This window comes from Idiotropiscis lumnitzeri, chromosome 13 (genome assembly GCF_059441095.1).
Source record: "Idiotropiscis lumnitzeri isolate Australia: NSW breed Sydney's pygmy pipehorse chromosome 13, RoL_Ilum_1.0, whole genome shotgun sequence".
Lineage (NCBI taxonomy): Eukaryota > Metazoa > Chordata > Actinopteri > Syngnathiformes > Syngnathidae > Idiotropiscis > Idiotropiscis lumnitzeri.
The window spans coordinates 2699478-2721467 of NC_142403.1; the positions used below are offsets into that span (position 1 = coordinate 2699478).

Sequence of the window (21990 nt, forward strand, 5' to 3'; positions counted from 1 at the left end):
TATATTAAAACAACATGATGATTTATTGCTAAAATAAATTTTCATATTCCCTGCAAGGAGCATAACAATAGAAGCATGAATTAGATGGACATCTGACAGTCAAGAGGACAACAAAAGTAAATCCTTTTTTTTTTGCTATCATTGACCTCAGTCTTTCACCTTCATCCTTAAATCTAATCTGGATGTGAATAGATCAACATATTTGTTTTTCGTCACAGCATAAAATTAGCATCTTCTGTATCAGAGCACAAAGCCTCAAAACAGTATCAGGTGGAAACTATACTTTCTAAACAAAAGAAAATCATTGTTGGGAAGCAGACAGCCCCTCCATGAGTCGTCACCTCATGGTGGTGGAGCGCTTTGTGTGTCCCACTGACCACCGCCCACGGAGCTAAATTGCATGGGGGCAGTGCCACTCTAGGTGAGGGACCAGACAAAGTAGAGCTCAAAAGACCCCTATCATGAGTGAGGATATTGGTTTACGTTTTTGCTTGCCTGGACGCGGGTCACCAGGCCCCCCCTCTGGGGCCAGGCCAAAGGTCTGGCTTGTGGGACTCAGCAAGACTTGGGGTCGGCAACCTTTAATACTCAAAGAGCCATTTTGACCGTCATTAAAATACAGCAACAAAAACACAAGGAGACCTATTTTTCTGACATCTAAAGTGAGGATCACACTGCATCTAGAAAAATAGTCTATTTAAGTAATCCACTTGTTCATGAAATTAGACGCAAATTCAGATTATCCACCTGAAGCCACCCATAAAAGCAAACCAAAAAAGTCATCTATTTTGTCATTATTTCATTAAATGTGACTCGTGCAATCAGATGTCCAATTGAATTAGGGACTATTTCATGTAAGGTAAAATATATATTTGGCAATTAAAATATATATATTTTTTTTACCAGCTAAATGTGATTTTCGCTCCTGGCGTATGGTGTCAGCACATCAGGGCTGTAAGCCATCCTCTCCATCTTAAAACATGATTGCAAACTATCATCTGTGAGGGTGTGCGAGCGATGTTTGTTTTTTAGTTGATGTAGCATTAGGATGACAAAATTAAGGTGTCCTTGTCTGGGTCGAATGTAGTTTAAATCTTGGTGTCAGGTGTTATAAATTGGTGATTGTGATAATTGTTTTCAAAGACAAAAAAAAAAGTAAAATGTTTTAGCCCACAGTCTTCTTTTTTACACATGCATTTAGAAAATCTACAAACTATTACAGTTTAAATTTAAATGTAAACGTAGTCATTGTCTTCTAAACTCAGAGAGCCACAGCGGATGGATGAAAGAACCAGATGTGGCTCTGGAGGCGGGAGTTGCAGACCCCTGCACTAAATCGACAATGTTACAACATCTTTGACAATATTTTAATCCAATGGATCATTGTCATGGGAGTGTTTGCAATGATTCTCACAAGAGAGATGAGGATGATAAATTAGAATATATTCAGCCTCTTCTAAAACTCTAAAACTTACTGCAACATCATTAAAATACAGCAACAAAAACTGTGATTTTCTTTAAGATGTTGCTATGTAACTAACTTCAATCAAGAAGATCAGAGTGTTCAGCTATTGCCTCTTTTATGTCGGCCTCTGGTGTACTCACATGCTGATGTCAGGCTTGGCTTCCGTGCGCAATGATGCTGATGAGGTGGCGTTTAGATCAGTGTCAGTACATCGACCAGTGGTGGAGTCCCAGGATGTGAATGAGAGGAAAAGCCAGATAGAGCAGACGTGTGCATAAAAAGGACCTCCCCATGTGCGCAGGCCCGAGGGGAAAGATGTGGAAGTATATGTTGATATGCAGAAAAAAAAAATGTGTATCCAAAAAATGGTTCCAGTGTTGCTCTGCTGCAAGAGAAACAACAGATGCTATTGCTCGCTCTACTGTGCTCCGCTTGTTCGCGCTTGTCTTCACTGTGCTTGCTCCTCCCACTCTGACAGCAGCTTGCTTTAAGGCACACGCACGCACGGACCAACGCATGTAGGCACGCACGCAGGCCCGCGCTGTTTCCTCAGGTCACTCATGCAGCAGAAAAGCGAGGTGATGCCAGGCTCTCCTGCCCTACTTTGGCCCAAGGAGTCAGTCACAACCCACGCACATTCACAATAAGCTTGACCAAGCATTTTTCATTTGAATTTGGGGGAGTTTTAATTAACTGCTCACTCATTTATGCCTAAAAATAAACCAGGCTTGGTTTGATAAAGGATGATACAGAATAGATAATAAGAAAAAGTGTTTCATTTGTAATGACACTCCCCACTTAGTGTCTTTCTTCAAACTAGTATCGTAATTCATTCATTATTGAAATGTTTCTTTTATTTTGCTCGAACTTGCGTATATCTGCCATCTGTTTGTAAGAAGTGCCTTTATAATATATACATATATATATACATATACATATATATATATTTAACATGCAGTTAATGAAGAAAATGTCAGGTTGGCCATAATTTAATTTCACACAATCTTCCTAAATCAATCAAGACATTTGTGCTGATTGATTGATTGATTACTAATGTCGTCTCTCAAACTAACAATATACCAAAAAAAGAGGAGAAAGAGGAAGGAATACAAAGCCTGAAGAGAAAGTTAGATAAGTCAGAGGGGAAGGACAGAAGGAAACGGAGGGGGAGGCGTGATGACAAAGACTACACTAATGGCTACGAGGCTGAGACTGAGAAACAGTTTCTTTCCGAGAGCCATCTCCATTCTGAACTCTCACACACACACGAGAACACCCTTACCGTGCAGAACAGCATCGTGATGTGTTTTTATATACCCTATTCAGTACTAAATTCCATTGCACTCTCTTATTTATTTATCTAATTTATATATTGTCTGTATTATTGTTGTATTGCACTGGAGAGGGGAGCTCTCTAATCTCGTTGCACTCTTGAGTACAATGACAATAAAGGGAATTCTAATTCTAATTCTAATTCATAATACTTGCAAGACTTCTGTTCTTTTTTCATTTTTCCTCCACAATCTTTGGTCCTCTGCTCCTCCTCATTCCTCCAGGAATGCAATGTTCCCTCCCTTAATGCATTATGCATCATAAGCATGCAAACTGCAGATTGTGTGCATTGCACCAGTGCAGCCATTTCTTTTTGGATCTATCTTATTTAATGATTCTAGTTCCCACACACCTGGTAATGATGAATTTCGACAGTCACCTATATACAAATATTCAAACAAAATTCCAACATCTACATTGTCATCATTAGCATTATTGCATTAACTATGTCACCGTGATACATCATACGAGAAGCTTGACAAATTGCAGATGTAAAAATGTTACATCCTTTAGTAGTGCACAATGACACATTTCAGTAAGTAAAATAAACAGTAAAGAAAGGAAACCGAGTAAACATACTTTGCATGTATCTGACAGACAACTTTTCCACAGGTTTGTGAATGACAGCCGAACTGAGCACTGCGGTTAGTCAGCTACTTAATGACACACACGCATGCGCTAAAAGTAATAAGCAGACTAATAGAAGTAGAGATAATCCTCCGTGCATCACCTCAGCATTGCCGCTGACAGACATGGACTATATGTGTGTGTGTCACGTGGACGTGTGTGCACACTGCATGATAGTTGTGTGTAATCTCAGTGACTAATACATAAGTCAAACAGAAGGCATTACAGTAGTCTCATTCCAGGAAATCACACAGGAGGAGATCACATTTTAAAGTCTATACTCTTCACTTTCCAAAGCATCCATTCATTACATATAAACTCATACACACATATGATCAAAGAGTCACTCACATGTTAAATCTTTTGAAAATGTTCTGTAATATACACTAATGACAAGAATGTCACACCGACCTTGAATAAAGCTGATCAATAATGCCCGTTTTACTCTTTGGATTAAAAATTCATGACATGCAGGCAACACAGTTGAACTACAATGCGTTTGGCGGCAGAAATGCAGCAGTAAACGTCACATACAGAGCCCCACAGAGGAAGATTGAGTCATCGCATCACCGTTTACTGGATCTGGTGGATCTGACTGCCCAACATGACTCCAAAGTTACCCAAATTTAATCTAAAAATTCCACCATAGCACATGCTTTCTTAGCCCAGGCCACGCCTTTATCAATCGCTTATCCAATTTTTGCAACAAACCAGTGAACAAATAAATAAACAAAGCAACTAATCGTGATTAAAAAAAAAAAAACATTGTTAGGTTGGAGCGTTCAAAGAGTACTCTTGTCTGAAAAGCCACGACTTGACATTTGTGTCACTGTTGCAGCCCAGTTGGTGTATTTTAAACAATTTCTAACCATCAAACTAAAATAAGTGTTTATGCCACCTGTCGATTACTATCATATGTACCCTAACACTTCTATCAGGGATGGGCAATTTAAATGCTGGATGAAGCCACAATTTTTCATCAGTGCTACATGAGCGCCACACTTTCTATCCAGATGCAGGGTCCATCGGGAATTTCGCGAGATTACGGAACAGCCAGTTCATTCCCAGCTGAAACAGTTCCCCCTCTTTTATATAAAATAACAAACAAGCATATCAAACTCTTGCTTAATTCGTGCATAATGTAGATTGTCCAATTGGATTGCCGTAACGTCGCGTAATCGGCCAGCGGAGGTCTTCCACCAAGAAGCAAACTGATTTGCATTTTGTTATCTAACAGCCAATCAGAGTGCTCACCATTTTGCATACTACAACTGATGGCTCATTCATTCTCATATGATATCTAAAAAGCACAATAAACCTTACTTTTTCACAATAGTAAACGCTGCTTTTTATTAAAGTAGCTCCCTTAAAGATGCTGACTATGGTTTAGGAAAAAAAAAAGTGATCATAAGAGAGGTTCTTTGTACAATGCGCTCATATTTAATGGTTTTATAGGCAAGTAAAAAAATAATGGACCACTATCTCCTGCACTTTTGGTGATTAATTTTGTCTTGTGTCTTTTGTCCCCAAATTGTTACACGATACGTTACTCAGTAATTGCAATGTTATTGCAAAAATATAATGAGAGACTCATTATGCTTACATGTAAATTATTACAGTAAAATGTTACATTGTAGCGTTACCCCAGGCACTTTTGGGCAGTATAAGACCAGGTGCAAGTGCAACTAAGCTATGACAGCCATCTTGTGGTGAATTGTTATATTACAATTTAAAACTACAGTTGAGGAAAATTTGCAGTTCGACAACTGCAAATTCTCATATTTTCAGATTTTTTTTTCTCTCACGATTTTTAAATGCGGGTTTGTCATTTTTTTCCTCAATTCACTCCCCGTTTTTGGTGGAAAACATAAAATGTATGTTTATCAGCGGATAATTATTTGGGTTAGAAAAAAATATGTTTTTCCCCCAAAAATACTTCTGCTCATGTATAATGAGAAACATTTTCCCCAGCCCTACTAGGCACATTGTTTGTAAAGGTTTTTATTTAATCTTTACATTGACCAGTTTATTTGACATTTTCATTATTGCGTTGACTGCTTATCGACCGTTTAACCAGAACGTCACGTTTGTGCACCGTGTGCAAAGGCATGCATGTCCGAAGGAAAGTGGTCGAGGGCATACAGTCGAGTACGTGAGACGACAGACAAAATCGCCGCTAAGTCCCTTTTATGTTCACAAGTCACACCTGTGCAGTTTACGTTTGTTAGTTGGTCAACTAGAAATAAGAAATCGTTATTTCGGATAACAGCAGTGAGGGAAAAGCAGGGGGGTTTGCTCTGATCACTTTAAAATAGGGCAATTGTTTTTGTGTTTCAGGAGCACTAGGTCATAAGATACCTTTCCATGTAAATTGGAGGCAGATGTGGTGCTTACATGTTTGTATATACAAGCAAGTTTTAGTTTGCATTGCCGCGCAACATTAATCTGTTAATTATGTTGGAATTCAAATTTTATATGTTGAGGGAATAACATAGAACCTTTTTCGTCAGTCTTGCATACATTTTCACATAATTATTACAACACTTTAAACCCAGACTTAATGTCTGCAGAGGGATGTGTTACAAGGGGGTGCTTCGAGAGGACTGCATTGACTATATATTCGTGAGAATGTCTACTCCTGTTTTCAACAGGATCTCTGCGGAGACTGTGATGGCCGGCTGCGATTGGCTAAGGAGGCGGAACCAGACGATGTCACCTCACTTTGCCGTGACAACACAAATCTACAATCTCTGTTTGAGTCTAATATTTTATGTATGTATATTATTTGCATATATTCCTTAATGGTTGTTTTTGGTTAAATCTTGGTGAAACTATTTATTTCAAGAATATTTTGTGAAGAATGAATTCCAGTTTGGATCACACATTTACTTTCTGTTTGGGACGTATGCTGGATGGTGAGAGAGAACGTGAGGAGTGAGAAATAGCAGCATTATGTCATGTGATGAACTTTTATTATCTTGGATTTATCTACTACTGGGTTACAAGGCACACACAAAATTTTTCTTTATTGAACGCTTGAGTCAAAGATATGCTAAATATTGATTGTAAAAACAATGAGATATCTCTTAGTTTTCAAGGTATGTGGCGAGGTTCTTTACCAGAGTAGATACAGGAGCTTGTGCTGCGAAAGTGTGTGATGTAATAAGTAGCAGTAGAAGGAGAAGATCTGCCGGCCCTAAAACTGCGGTGATTTACTGTAATTTAGCGATGCCAGAAGTGCGGTTAAAATAACGATCACACACTGAAGGACTGACGATTACAGTTTGGTTTGACTTGAAATAATGATGGACTGACGATGACCGCAGGGTAGTCTGGCTGTTGACAAATGAGGAACCAGCAAAATTGGATGAACTTGTTTACAGCTGTTGAACCAAATTTTTATTATTTGTTTTTTTTGCAATAGTTTTAGCAAAAGCCCCTTGCTGATGTCAGAGGAAATGTTACGTTATACATGTCTTTTTTTTAAATGCATTTTTGCTATGGCGGGAGTCGACTGTTGAATAAATGTACAAGTTGTTTAAATAGACCTCCATTTACTGATCTTATCAGCGATTGAGAATTTTCTGACACGCTGATCACAGATCAACAAAAAAAAAAATCCTGATCGTGTAAAGCATAGTTTAGAGTGCATCGCATCAGCCTCAGTGATGGAGATTTTACTTTGTTAACCTGCAAAGTTGAGTTATAAGATTTGACTGAGGGTTGTCGACAGCAGTTTTTTAAATTTGTACTACAACTAACAGCAGAAACTGAAACCTATACAACAACAACAACAACAAGAACTACAGCGAACCCCCACAAAGCTACAGGTGAGCATTTGTGAACTCGCATAATTTATTAGGAACCGATCCTCCATTATTCATTGAAAAACTCACACTTTCACTGTCTTCGCGCCCAAGCCAAAGAAATCAAATCCTTACTTTGGTGCCATATTGTGTTGTGGCATGTTGGTTTGGAGGAAATCTGCGATAGACTGGCGACCAATTCTGGGTGAGGCATGCACTCCCGCAACACTTGTGAGGATAAACGGTTCGGACAATGGATGGATGGATGGCTTCAAGGAAATGTGTGAATATGAATTTCGGATTTAGACAAAAGTAGTACTTTGACACCATCTTAGGTCAACGTGGTTCCAAGGAACTATTTTTGAAGTGAGGTGAACAGTACACTATTCACTGCAGGATACAACTGCCCGCTCAACATTCTTCTTCATTATATTGTGAAAATTATCATAATAGATTATTGTGATTGGTTGTTGTATCTACTGTACATAACATACCACTACTTTGCAGAATAACTATATTCAAAATATTGTTGAATACATATTTTCCGCTGTTTCATCAACAATCCACCACTTTTGTACGCAGACACACACACACACGCGATGACATTAGATCCGTTGCATGCTGTTCTGCGTTTGATGACAGCAGGTAATGTTCCGAATATAACTAACAGAAGGATACCCTGCACAAACAAGTAAGCACACACAGTGTGACTCACACTTTTTTTCCACTCATGCTGGAGGTCAATAGAAGGAAGTACCTATGTGTGTGTTTGCGTGTTTATGTTGTGGAAACAGAGGGCGCACCACAGGTCGCTGCTCGGTATTGCCACAGGAACCGGACAAACATGGCTCTCAAATTGACACACAAACACACGCACACACCAGACGCACACACCCCCCGCACGCACACACACACGTACATGAATTGTGCAGACCAGTACACAGCATGGACAGAAGGCTCAAAAGCTCATTCAACAGTCACTAATCAAGTCGACAGGAGAGTCACGGACACATACTGTAAAAGGAATTAAAAAAAAAAACAAAAAAAAAAAAAACATTGGAATTATTCAAGGAATGTATTAATTCAATCACTGGATCTAACTGGTCAATGTCATTGGCAATAAATGCAACCTTATGTGCAATTATCCTGCGTCATACAAAAGTTAATAACAAAATATGCATAATGCAGATATTTCACTCTGAGCAAGTTAAGAGGAGGTATACTTTTTAGAATTTATAGACAAATGATACAATTTATAGTCGTGGCAGAGAATTGGGTGCATGTGAAATGTTTTCCTCTTCCTAGGGAGTGTGTAACAGAAAATAACTGAGAAGCACATTATTACGGTCATGCAATGCTGCATATGATTGACCAGATTTAACATTTGCACTACAGTATTCTGGATCACTTCTCCAGCTGAATAACACAAGGTTAATCGCCAAAGAGTCTAACCGATGTCCTCACTCAACAGACATGCTTCCATTGTGATGGTTAGGGATCTGCTTGCTGGTGCAACATGCCACAATTTACATAGGATCCCTATCCCACTGTGACAGCATCCCATTAGCTGATTCTGTCATCAATTATAACATGGTCGCCTCGGTTACAGCTTTGACGGTCACTCCCAGCAGACAAACACACCGAATGAGTTTCGGGTTAATATACTATATCATATATCATATCATCTCATATGTATCAGCACACTTAAAGTAGTGTTAGCTAAACTGGAGATCATGAAAGCTGCTTTATATTTCCTTCATACACTCCATCCTTGACAAATAGAACATTAGAATTTCAAACAGTTTCATATAGTACATTAGGCAAGCAACAAGCACTATGTTTTGTACCACTCACCTTCTGGTCTATACTGTGCTACAATGGTGACCGTTTGTCCTGCATTCTTCAGAGCTGCAGCTGCCTGCTCATGTGTTGCAATAGACAGGTCTACACCATTCACCTGGAACCACAGACACATACTTCATCAATTGACGAGCCAATTCCAAAAGCAACAGCTTGGTTTGAAATTAAATGCATGGTAAACAGTTGTAGAAATAAAGGAAGTAACACCAACCGAGAGGATCCGGTCACCCTTGTGGAGTTCCCCACAAAGATCAGCTGGACCACCAGCCAGAATGAAGGAGATGAAGATTCCCTCTCCATCTTCTCCTCCAACGATGTTGAAACCAAGACCCGTAGACCCTCGTTGGAGCATCACACGCCTTGGCTCTCTGGTGAAAATAAATCCCAAGGGTTAAAGGTGATCTTGGCACTTGTCATGTCTGATCAATATTAGATGAAAGTATTCTCATTTTTAAATCATGACAATAATGACTGTACTCTAGTCGAGTCATTTTCAAAGAGGATGCAATCATGACACACACACACACACATTGCACAGAAATGTCCGGTTTCGTTAACATGTACAAAAGGTTGATACCAACGCCAATGTCCTGAAAAAACATAACTAATAATATTTATCATAATATATGTTATTTTGTTTATAGTTTAACCAGGACGGAGACGTGGAAGTCACATTATTGGATGTATTCATGGTTGTGATGATTTTGAATGATTTTATAATCTCCTAAACTTTGCCTTGAACATTTTGGGCATATTCCTTGGTATAGCTTCTTTACTTGGTCATTTAATAAGTGACTCAAGAACTATGGCCATAGAAAGAACCCAGCTCCAACAAACTTTAGATAAGGTAGCTGTCAAGACCTGAGACCTGTTGGTTAAATCATTTTAAATTAGGCCCTGCTTTAATTTCACCACCACACGGCATGGCTCAGCGGTAGAGTGGACATCTCCCAATCCCCGATCCCCAACATGCCCATGTCGAAGTGTTCTTGAGCAAGATACTGAACTCCCAGTTGCTCTTGATGCTGCGTCATAATTAGGCGAATGAGGAAACAATGTTAACTCATTTGCTGCCAATGACGGCTAAAGACGCCCAAGAGCTCTTCTTTTTTTTTTTCTTGGCTGGTCGGGAATGAGTTAAAGCGCTTTGCAGTCCTGAAGCTACACATGGTTCTGTGTGCGGCTTCTTGTCCCGTCTCCCTGATGGATGCGCACCGAAGGAAAGAATATTGATGGAGCACGTGATGATTGAGCGGGGTTAGTTTGAAGATGGACTTGAAGTGTGACGTCTCACCCGGTCCAACACGCAAAGATATTTTCGTGTCGTCTGACAGCAACAAAAAAAAAAATCGGGTAATCTGAGAAAGCCAATAAAAGCGCTAACGCAAGTGAAATAAATTTACCAATAAAAATATGATCCTGCAGAGAGAGTTTCTTGCTGATTATTTTTACATTACTTGCCATTTTAGTGCACAACCAGTCAAAGAGCACAGATGCACCATGTTGAGTTTGATATTTGAGTAAGAAAATTTATTTTTTTTCAAGCTGTTCTTTCAGTCTCACATTTTCATCCCGTAGCTGTTGACAATCTTCCAGCAGGTTAGCATGATTCTTAACATACTCTGTTGCCGGGACTGAGATGTCCGCTTCAACTTCAGCTGAAGAGAGTACGTTTAGCACATGTTCTTCACAACCTCATCATAAAAAGTGTGACTGGTGAGTGTGAAAGGCGTCAAAATGCTACTAGGGCATATATCCCTGAAAGGGTGACATACAAGATGAGTAATAACAACTAGACATTACGCGATCAGGACTTTTGAAGTCAATCAGTGATTACTGGTCAGTGAGTTTGAAAAAAATTGTCAACTTTAATAAATGTCCTACTGGAGGCTAATTTGACAGCTGCACAATATTTTCGGTTTCCTGAGGATCTGGCTCGTCCAACGAACATAATTCCAATAAGATCCTCTTCCTCCAAATCTTCAAATACCTGGATCCCCTCGGATATGTTTGAGATTTCGCTTTATGAGTCAATTTCTGACTGGCTTAATACACTTCCTAAATTGAGCTCTACCGTAGTTGTGTTGGAATAACCTCACACTTCTGGGATTGTCGCCCGGCAGAATCACACTTCGGGAAAATGATTATTTTGTCAAATATACCAAATAAAAAATGATTTTTTCATGCTTCATTGTTTTATTATGTGTAATGACTTTACTTGTCATACAAGATTTAATTGGGCATTTTCTGAACTTCACGCCATGTCTTTCAGGCACCAATAACATCAGTGTTAAAGCGACTACTGGAGAAGCAACACGGCATTTTAATCCTCAAAGGCATTTTTGCTCGGCGCTTTGCAAAATTAAAAAGAGATAAGTGAGTTAACCACCTAACCAACTGCCTCTGATTCTCTCTACTCACTACTATCCACTGCTCATGCCTGTCTTAATCACACCACTATAGATGTAAAGGCAATATATGTTGTTGTCCATGTGTTGTCCAGTAGATGGCAGTATCGTATCATGTTCTCGTAGCAATAGTAAGCAATTGTACAACTTTACACCACCAATTTTCCTCAGCAGTACTGTATACATAGACTATAGCATCACAGTGGTTTGCATTTCCATAAAACTGATTCATTAAACCATTCCTGATCCTAATAAATAAATAATCCTTCATAGGTCATCACTGTAACATGGTACAATACAATACAGTACAACTCTCTCTAAGTCTCTGGGGGAAAAGAAATCACTACAAAATTAGCATTTTATGCCAACAAATGCCATGCCAACAAATTCTCATTGAAGCCTCATCGTGATGGCAGATCGGGGGGACTATAATGGTGAGACCTTGCAATCACTCGCCTCTCTGGCGCTGGAAAGCGACCAGTGGGCTGAACAAGCTGAACACTGGCGCTACATCTTGGTTCTTCTTTTGGAAGTTTTATAATTTGTGTTGCTCTTAAAGTACTCTATAAATACAATTGAGTTGAGTGTGTTTTTATTTTTTTGAACTGACCATGGTGACACGCAGCTTTGCCCCAAAAATCAATGCCGCCTCTGGTTGCTATGGAAACTTGGCAGCAATGTTCCAGTGTTGCTAAAGATTTACATTGTAACGAATAAAGACATTACAGTTGTGTTAGTTGAAGGAATAATGATGATAAATATGTGAATATATTTTTTTATGTAATAAAATTGCAGCATGGGAATGAGATATGGTAGGAATACCGTTAATCTATGTCAGCAGAGTAATACCACAACGATATTTGAGAACAGTAAAAACGACGGCTCTATATTTGATGGTGAGCCTATGAGTAGGTAAATGCAGCCCTGACAACCACAGAACTCAGGAAAAGGGCAGACATGAAAATGACCATCCTGCAGTCAGTCTGCAGCTTATCAGATTTATTATACTGAAAACATTCTGATTGGCCAAAAGGATTATGACGGAAGGAGTCATACTCTGGTAACCACGGTGACGCCATTTGAGTCACGCGGATTGTGATAGGCTGTAATCCGTCCATTAAAATGGATTAAAGATAGTAGAGCACCCATGAGAGTGAATATGCATGTGTCTACGTATGTGACCTCAGTTTACATGACAGATAAAAATTCTGATTGCCATCTGTCAAGTAGACGCAAGCACTCACACACCTAAATACATGCACACATGCACAGACATCACAGCCATGTTGCCAGGGCGAACGGAGGTCAGGCAGTGAATTTGGGCTCTCTAGGAGAGGTATAAAAACCCCTTAAGGTCACAAAAATGAATTTTGTTTTGAAACAATAACACTTTTGTCTTTTAGATACCGTACATTAGAGACGTTACTTACCTTGTGATATCATCATCTGCAGTCATGGACCTGGGCATTGGCGAGTATCTGGGCGTGGTCAGTGGGGCAGGGCTAACAGACTGGCTCCCGCTCATGTAGGGACTTATGTGATTGTCCTGATGAGAGGGGTAGGCTGGAAGAAAAACACAACAAAACAAACATTTTTTTTAAAAAAAATACTCCGACATAGGTTCTGTTCACACTGCAGCTCAATTGGAATTTTTTTGCACATATGCAAGACTGATCTGATCTTCTTTTTTTTTTTCCCAAATCCAACCTGGGCCTCTTTCGTATGTGGATACAACACAGATATGTATCCCATGTGTTTGCATTATGAACGCTCATCTATATATCACCATCCGACGCGTACCACATCAAAAGTCTGATATGCGCTCCATGCGGCTGGGGGAAAATGCTCAGTTTGGTAGATGACTGACAAGTGTCCGTGAATTTGCAAAGTTGTTTGGAGTAACACTGATGCCTTTATATTTGACTTTAATTTAATCCCACTTAAAACATGAAGCATAAAGGTGACCTATATGGTGATAGTAATTCAGGTACGCAGGTGGTTCATTTATTGGGCACGGCAAGGATGTCGTCTTTAGTAGATGAGAATGGGGAGCGTGGCTTCCTTTCCCCAAAATATTTGGGGTTATTATATTTGTAGCTCCTCCTGCTACTCTGGTAATTTGAGGTGATAAAATGATGAGCCCACACACGGGACTATATTTACTTATTTGTGCTTACTATATGTACGTCTGCGCACAGCAGAGCAGCAGCAACGATCTGCATCTCCTCCATGGTGTCAAATAAACTACCCCACTAACAAGTAGCCTTTTAACCGAGTAGGCGCATGAGGAGTCACTAAGCGTGCTGATCACATAAGTGAAATACAGACTTGGAAAAGACTCAAAATAAGTGCTTAGGCGTACAGTCTAATTTTAACAGAAGCCTGGCTAGAAGCGCGTTAGGGCGGAGAGCTAGCAGCTATGAACAGAAATGTCTTTCAATACGCATCTAGACCTAAAATAAGATGACGGCTACATTAGCAATTTAGCAGATGCTCTCAGACTGGAATATGTAGATGGCTGACGTCATCATGACAAACAGGTTTGATGTCAAATGTATATTAAATATTTCTAATCAAAATAAATATATAAAATAAAATATTTATCACGTCATCAATAATATTTGCACTATTTTGCACCAGAGTACTGAGAATTGAGAGCTACACAATAATAGGTCTCAAAATTATATATTTTAATCAATGTAGCTTTGCGAAGGAGCAATGATTTTATTGACATATAATATACATTTATATACAAAGAACACAAGTACGGAATGTAAAACATTTGGGGGTTTAAAAAATGTATTTTCATACACACAATTTAAACTGAATACAAAATTCTACTTGACGACAAGTAGTTTTTAAAAACTTGAGGAAGAACTGCCCCCCTCACAAAACCTCCTTAGTGTCCTTGCACTATTACAGTTAATAGGTTTTACTCATTTTAATGGTATAAAGGTCTCAATCTATGCAATATTTATGACAATGAATTGAGAAGGTGTGAATCACTTGTGTTCAAAAGGTTTAAAAATATAGTGCTACAAAATTATATAAGTATAAATATGAACATTTATATACACATTTATTTATCATATGAGCATGGTACAGAAGTATATTTTTACTAATAATTATTTGTACATAAATTATCCACCAATGTAATTAAGTAATTATTTAATAAGTAGGCTAAGGGGTAGTGTTGTACTTCTTCCTACTCCCTTTGAACATGACATCTACGGATGATTTTCTTTCTCTTTCTTTCTTTCAATTTTTTTTATCTTGTAATATGTTTATATGTTCAATCAATCAATCAATCAATCAATTAATCAACCAATCAATCAATCAATTGCGGCATTTTCTGTTTTGTTTGTAAATGTCATTGTACATTGTCGCATTATCTGTTAAAAAAAAAATCACAATACAAATTTTTCCTAAAATCGTTCAGCCCTTATTGTGGGTCTTTAAGATTCAGTCAAAATGCACTAAAATTGCTGGCATCTTGTGGCGGGCGTTGAATGAGTTAATGGTAGGGTACAGGGTGTTATAAGTGGATGTTAAATATACTGTGATTGTTTATCTTTGGTGTATTTGGAAATAAGTCAAAGACTTTTAAAGTTTATAAACTGTGAAGTCAGCTATTGGTTCTGGTTGCCTGCAACTCCAAAGAGGTGAAAGCAAAATAGAAAATGGATGGAAGCAAGGGGCATATTTTAGGAGGACTAGGACTTGGACTGTAATGACTTAATATGAATGAATTACAGAAATAACATGCTTAAGAAACTTATTGAATTTCACTTTTCTACATTTACATACAAAGCAACAGAACTTTTCTCAGTGCCCTATATTCATAACACACCGAGGACACAGATTGAACGATGTCAAGTGGATACGTGAAGAACAACGTTTTGTGTGGAAATTGTGCAACACAAACTTCACACCAAAGCACATCAAGCCTACGCTATAGCCTAAATGCAAATTGTGTCTCAGTCAGCGTGTGATAACGTTCATGTAATGGTTAGCTTGTCACAAGAAAATCGGCCTGCCCATCAGTGATCTTGTAAATTTGCTTCAGATTTCACAATGGACCAGCACAAATTCGTACAAAGGGGGTTGCATGCCTGCACATGTACAAGAAGCACATTACTTTTTTAAAGTGTTGTTTTGTTGACATTCCGAGTCCACAGACTACAAAAAATGCAATTTTCTTGATTTATTTCGGCAACTGGCATTGGTTACATGTTAGCCACAACAACAGGACTTCTGTGGAATAGCAAATATTAGTATTGATTTAAGCTTGTGTTTACTTGTAATTGAATTGAACATAAATGATGAATAAAATGCATACAAATTACTTACAGTTTGTGACATCAGGAGGAGGAAAGGTTTCATTGATAAAAAGAGAGGTGTGTTTGGCCAAGCGTAGACAAACAACATCTGGGGTTGACTTCAGGGCTGCAACTGCTTCCTCATGAGTAACCTCCTCTAAAGAAGAGGCATTTACCTGGGGACAAATGAAGAAAACTTCTATTAAACAGTGAATTAAAATGTATGAAATAAAAAAAATAAAAATAATAAAACTGATGCCATTGGAGCACAACAGAGTGATACACTAACATACAGTGCTTTACTCCAAAGATAATAACTTATTTTTCTTTCCACTTGTCACAGGATATATTCTTTTCCATCTATGCCAATATTCTGCATCCGCCTCTCTAATGCCAACTGCCTTTGTGTCGTCTCTCACATCCATCAAGCTTCTCTTGCGTCTTCCTCTTGCTCTCTGTCTCTAAACTCATCACTCTTATACCTAGGGATGTCACGATTTACTCGATCACCGATTCGATTTGATTTTCAATTTGCGATTTTGATTCGATTTAATATTTTATTTATTTATTTTTTAATTGATGCCACGCTCGTCTCTGTGCGCTCGTGTGATGCTGCAGCGTGTAAATGTTTAGTGCATTTTGACTGGAACCAACAACTATACATTATGCTGAGTTGTACTATTATTATGAAAATAAATACAAAATAAATACTAAAACAAATACTTGTACACATATTAAACTTTTCTTAAGCAACAATGTATTAGAGAGTGAAATCATATGAATAAAATTGAGGAAATGCACAATGCTAAAGGAAACTAAAATAATCACTTTAATTGATTTGGTTTTATTTAACCTGAATACAATACGTTTTGTTTTGCTTCTCTAGTATGCATTACATCTGCACATTCAAAATGGGGTATGTGCCTAAAAAATGAGAAAGAGTGCGAGAGCGAGAACGAGAGAGACATCATAAAACTCGGAAATAACATTGCTCAGCAAAACACTATTCTTACCAAATTAACACGCATAGCACATTTTTTCTTATTATTTTTTTTAGCCCTAGGTATCTTATGTTTTATTGTTGCGTGCGTCATGTTGTACTTTGGGTGGTGACGTTTCCGACTTCTTTAATGCAACACGCGGTGCGTGGTCGCAAGTTTCTATGTCAATCACGCGTATATAAAAACTATGTTTTGGCTTTTAATGGACACAAGTTCGCTGACTAACGCCGCCACAATCCACAGTACTCACTACATTTTAGCATACCATAAGAAAACATCACGAGTGATGTTTCATTAGACTCACACGGTAGAAATTATGTTATTGTAAATTAAATTGGGCGTCAACCGCAACGTTTATCACTGCTGTGTTGAGAGAGCAGCTCTTATTAATTTTTTTTATATCGATGCATATTTTGAGCAGTTTATATCGATATAAATCCATTTTCAATTAATCTTTACATCCCTACCTATACCGTTATGCTCACTATGTAAGTATGCGTTCTAAGACTTTTCCCCCCCAAAACATCAAACCTTGGCTGTCCTTCTAATGAGCTCATTTCGAATCCTTCACATCCTAGTCACTCCTAAAGAAAACCCAGCATCTTCATTTCCACCACCTCCAGCTCTGATTCTTGTCGTTTCAGCAGAGCCACTGTGTCCAATCTGACATGACCATGAGCACAGTCTAAGAAACGTTCCACTTCATCTAAAGCAGAGACTCTTCTATCACATAACACCCGTGACATTTTTTCCTCAATTCTGCCAATTCCGTCCTTTTTGGCAAAATCCATCTGCCGCTCCATGTTCTTTTTCTGGATACCAGACTTACGCATTGATTTTTTTCTTCATCTTTCACCAACATGTCGATAACAATCTGTACCAATCCAGAGTCTCTCCCCGCCAGGGATACTCACAATTACTTAGTCTAGTTCCTTCCAGAATTTCTCTTCATCTTCTAGTTCACATCTTTGGGCCATAACCACTAATTACATATTAGTTATATATTATATATTATACAAATATAACACCCTCAAATTTTCAGCCTCACCACTCGATCTGACGCCCTTTTCAACTTTCAGGATATTCTTAAAAATTTTTTTAAAATCTTTTAAAATAATGCCTTTTCCATTTCTCTTCCTATCTATACCATCGTAAAACAATTTTAGCCCGGCCCCGAAGCCACTCGCCTTACTGACTGTCCACCTTATCTGCCACACATAAAATTTCCACTGCAACTTTCTCTTATGCCTGGAAGCATGGAGCAGAGGTGGCTATGGATTTTCTGACCAGCGTTAATAGAATTTGAGAATCATCATGTCGACCTACAGGAGTCAACTTCAAAATAAAGGTGAAAACAGTAATACATGGACATAAATGCCTTACTTCAATTTTATTTTGAAGCTGGCCCAAGGAAGCAAACATTGTGGCGGCCTAGTTGACTTTGTGTTGACCGCAGTATAATGACTGACTGACCTGGAATTTGCTTTGTATGCAAATGCACAGTGACGGGCTTGAATCGCTATTTAATGTTTCCAGTGCTCATGAGCACCTGCACACCGCTTATGTACACCCCTGACAATAATACAGTAGGTTCATGGTTGTGCAATTATGAGCTCAGACCAGATAACTAGGAATAAGACATGGATTTGGAAGCACATGTTTTAGGAGTGTGAAAGGCCCTAAAATGAAGAAACCTTGACCGGAAACAGATGAAATTGTTAACTATTTTATATGTCGAGGTTTTTCATCATTTTCAGTAAAAGTGTGCAGATTATTTACTTGTTACATAATAATACTCTAGAAGGAGTTTGACTTTTCTGAAATTTTAGTTAATTAGTTTAGTTAATAAGAAATAATTTTAAAAATAATTTGCGGTAAATATTAGCTCGCTAACTTAAGCTGTCAGGTAATTGTACCCGACTTCAAAAGCAGGACAAAGAGGTCTGAATTACACTTGTAACAGTTCATTCTCTATTTAGCACAGTCGTCATTATTGTTTCATCACTTTTAAAAAGCAACGGCTTGGTAAAAAGGTCTCCCATCACAGACAAGCTCTTGTAGGAGCCACCATTTTAGAGCACATAAACAACGATGTCAATACCCATTTACGTCAAGACAGAGTATGCAGATGACAAAGCTGGCTAACATAGCCTCAATGTGTTTCGCGACACGTGCCACGGTAATATGCTTCAGTTCGGCGCAAAGACAGGCTCACACACGAGACAGGTTCTCTTCACTGATTGATTATGAAGGACACACACATGGACAGCGGCGCTCCCTACCAAGTGACACATAGAGGGAGTTGGAAGTAAAACAAGCCCGCGATCACATAACCATTGTGATGATTTATTTATTTATTCATCTATTTATTTATATTCGGAAAAATCTTTGTGTGATGGGTGTATAAGTTAGTAGTGATTCTGTTATATTTGGCGGCTCTGAGTTTTGCCACACAAATGCCGGTTCATCCACAGTTTTCAAATTTTACGTCACAAACAAAAATGTGAAACCGCTTAATACGAGCCATGGCCGATAATATTCGATATAATCCTAATGTTTTTCACATGCCCTGTCTTACAAATTCAAACAAAAAAGTTGTTAAGTTTCCATTTAAGGAATATAATCAGTTAACATGAGAGGACACAATAGACAGACTAACAACAGGAATGACAGCACAAAAATAATACTTACAGCTATGAGTTTGTCTCCTATCTGTAGCCGTCCATCTTTTTGTGCAGCACCCCCCTCAATGATCTTGGTTACATAAATGCTGTTGTCACCTGGAACATGTTGATTTCCAACTCCACCAGCTATACTAAATCCTAGACCTGAAAAGACACAAATATACTTCTTGTAACCACAATATCAGTTGCAGTCATATTAATCAAAATTTTAGATCTAATCTCTTACTTAAAAAGCAACAAAAAGCAAACAAGTGACAAAAGACACCAACAACTCGATCCCATGCACCCACAGTCTGATCGCCTCTCCCTATTCTCACAACATCCTTATGTCAGATGAAAAGGATGATTAAATGCATACCATGGCTGATGAGAGGTGGATGTGCACAAAGTGGAGTAAGATTATTAAACAAGAGCATAATTCCAGTACAGTGAAACCCCGCTACTTCGCGGTTCACCTTTCGCGGGTTCAGTGCTTCGCGGGTCTAAAAAAAATATTCAAAAATTAAAAACTTTTTTGCCCGGGCACGATCGGGGTTCTCCATTCACTCCGCTCCGCGGGGGCATTGTAGTTTCGCTGAGCGGCACGACGGGGCGCTGGAGCGGTTAGACGGCCGGCGTGCGCCGAAGAAGAGGGTGGGCGAAAAGGAGAGTGGACGAAGAAGAGCACGTTCCCCCGGGCACGATCGGGGGCGACGTTTCGCGCGGTTCGGACCGTACCAGAGCTCCGGCCGGCGTGCGTGGCAGTTAAGCCGAAGAGGAGCACCTTCCCCGGGCACGGGCGGTGTCAAGCGGCCCCTAAGTTTAACCAAATGGAAGCTCCGGAGGAGGAGGGCATGCTCGCGTCACAGTTAAGCCGAAGAGGAGCACCTTCCCCGGGCACGGGCGGTGCCAAGCGGCCCCTAAGTTTGCCCTAATGGATGCTCCGGAGGAGGAAGGCGGGCGTGCGTCACAGTTAAGCCGAATAGGAGCACCTTCCCCGGGCACGGGCGGTACCTAGCGGCCCCTAAGTTTAACCGAATGGAAGCTCCGGGGGAGGAGGGCGGGCGTGTGTCACAGTTAAGCCGAAGAGGAGCACCTTCCGCCCGGGCACGAGCGGGGCGACATTTTGCTCCGTTCGGGACCGTACGAGAGCTTCGGAGGAGGCCGACCGGCGTGCGTGACAGTTACGCCGAATAGGAGCACCTTCCCCGGGCACGGGCGGTGTCAAGCGGCCCCTAAGTTTAACCGAATGGAAGCTCCGGGGGAGGAGGGCGGGCGTGTGTCACAGTTAAGCCGAATAGGAGCACCTTCCGCCCGGGGCACGAGCGGGGCGAAATGAAACCGAGTTCAACCGAACGGAGACACGCTTTGGGGGAGCAGGTCCGGCGTGCGTGACAATTAAGCCGAATGAATAAATGAATAAATAAATAAATGAAGAATGCCACCTTTCATTTCACAGGGCACACCGGACGGCGTACCAGCAGGTAAAAGTCGAAGTAATTAAATAAATACAAAAAGAAGTAATTGAATAAATACAAAAATAATGGCTGGGTAATAAAAAAATAATAAGTTTTAATAATAATTTTTTTTTTGTTATAACATGAATTTCACTCTCTCTCTCTCTCTACCCGTATTCTATATGGTGTACTGTATACAGGGGGGTATACTGTATACTTGTATAGGTTTTTTTTAAGCATTTTTGAAGGGGCGCCGCTACTTCGCGGATTTTCAGTTTTCGCGGGTGGTCTCGGTCCCCATTAACCGCGATAACCGGGGTTTCACTGTAGTTAAAGTTATCATGCTGTTTGTAATGATCAATATGCAATTATCACCATTAAAATAGGGAATTTCATTTTTTTTACTTTTAGCAAAATATAACCATGTCTTCTATTTTTATCTGTTGATTTATCTATTTTATAATCTTTTGGTAAAATGGTAATATTGAATGTAATCTTAAAAGTCATCCTGCGCTGCTTATACAAATGGAAAGAAAATAAACTACAGTGTTGTGGAGAAAATCTACTGCCAACTGATAATGCAATGATTTATGTTTGGTCTGAACCGAGCATTGCAATCCTTGGCACCAGAATGTGTGCTATTAAAAAAAAAAAAGTTTCATCACATTAGCTATAAGCATGCAGGGAATGCATAAGACAAGGCAAATGTAACAAAAAAGAGCTTTCCAAAATGAAACACTAACAAATGTGGTTCTCTCTAATCCAAATGTGTAGGTTTAGTGTTTGTTCAGAACAGTTGCCATCATAGTTCATTGTCGGCAAAGCCTTTGACAACTTTTCATTGTTTAAGGATTGCTTCAGTTCCGAAACATGAGAATACCATATTTGATCACAATTATGACAATATTTAACCAGAATTGACTTTTATTTTCATTTTTCATGATTTCTAACGTTTCAGGCAAAATGTTTACAAAACTTGGAGGATGATACCGTATTTTTGCAGCCATAAGGCGCACTTTAAAGTCCTGAAACTCGTCCAAAAAAGCCAGGGC

At 39.2% G+C, this 21990-nt stretch overlaps 1 protein-coding gene across 3 annotated transcripts in view; it reads right to left on the minus strand.

Moving 5' to 3' along the window:
* Window positions 1-21990, minus strand: part of LOC148324040 (discs large homolog 1-like protein) — a 105505-nt gene that overhangs the window by 16846 nt on the left and 66669 nt on the right. For all 3 annotated transcript variants that reach the window (XM_088312479.1, XM_088312480.1, XM_088312481.1), the window contains 5 exons: window positions 19510-19646; window positions 15849-15993; window positions 12929-13061; window positions 9302-9458; window positions 9085-9187 (listed from right to left, as the gene is read on the minus strand). In XM_088312479.1, coding sequence (XP_088168605.1) covers window positions 9085-9187; window positions 9302-9458; window positions 12929-13061; window positions 15849-15993; window positions 19510-19646 — 675 coding nt within the window. The remainder of the gene's footprint in view (window positions 1-9084; window positions 9188-9301; window positions 9459-12928; window positions 13062-15848; window positions 15994-19509; window positions 19647-21990) is intronic.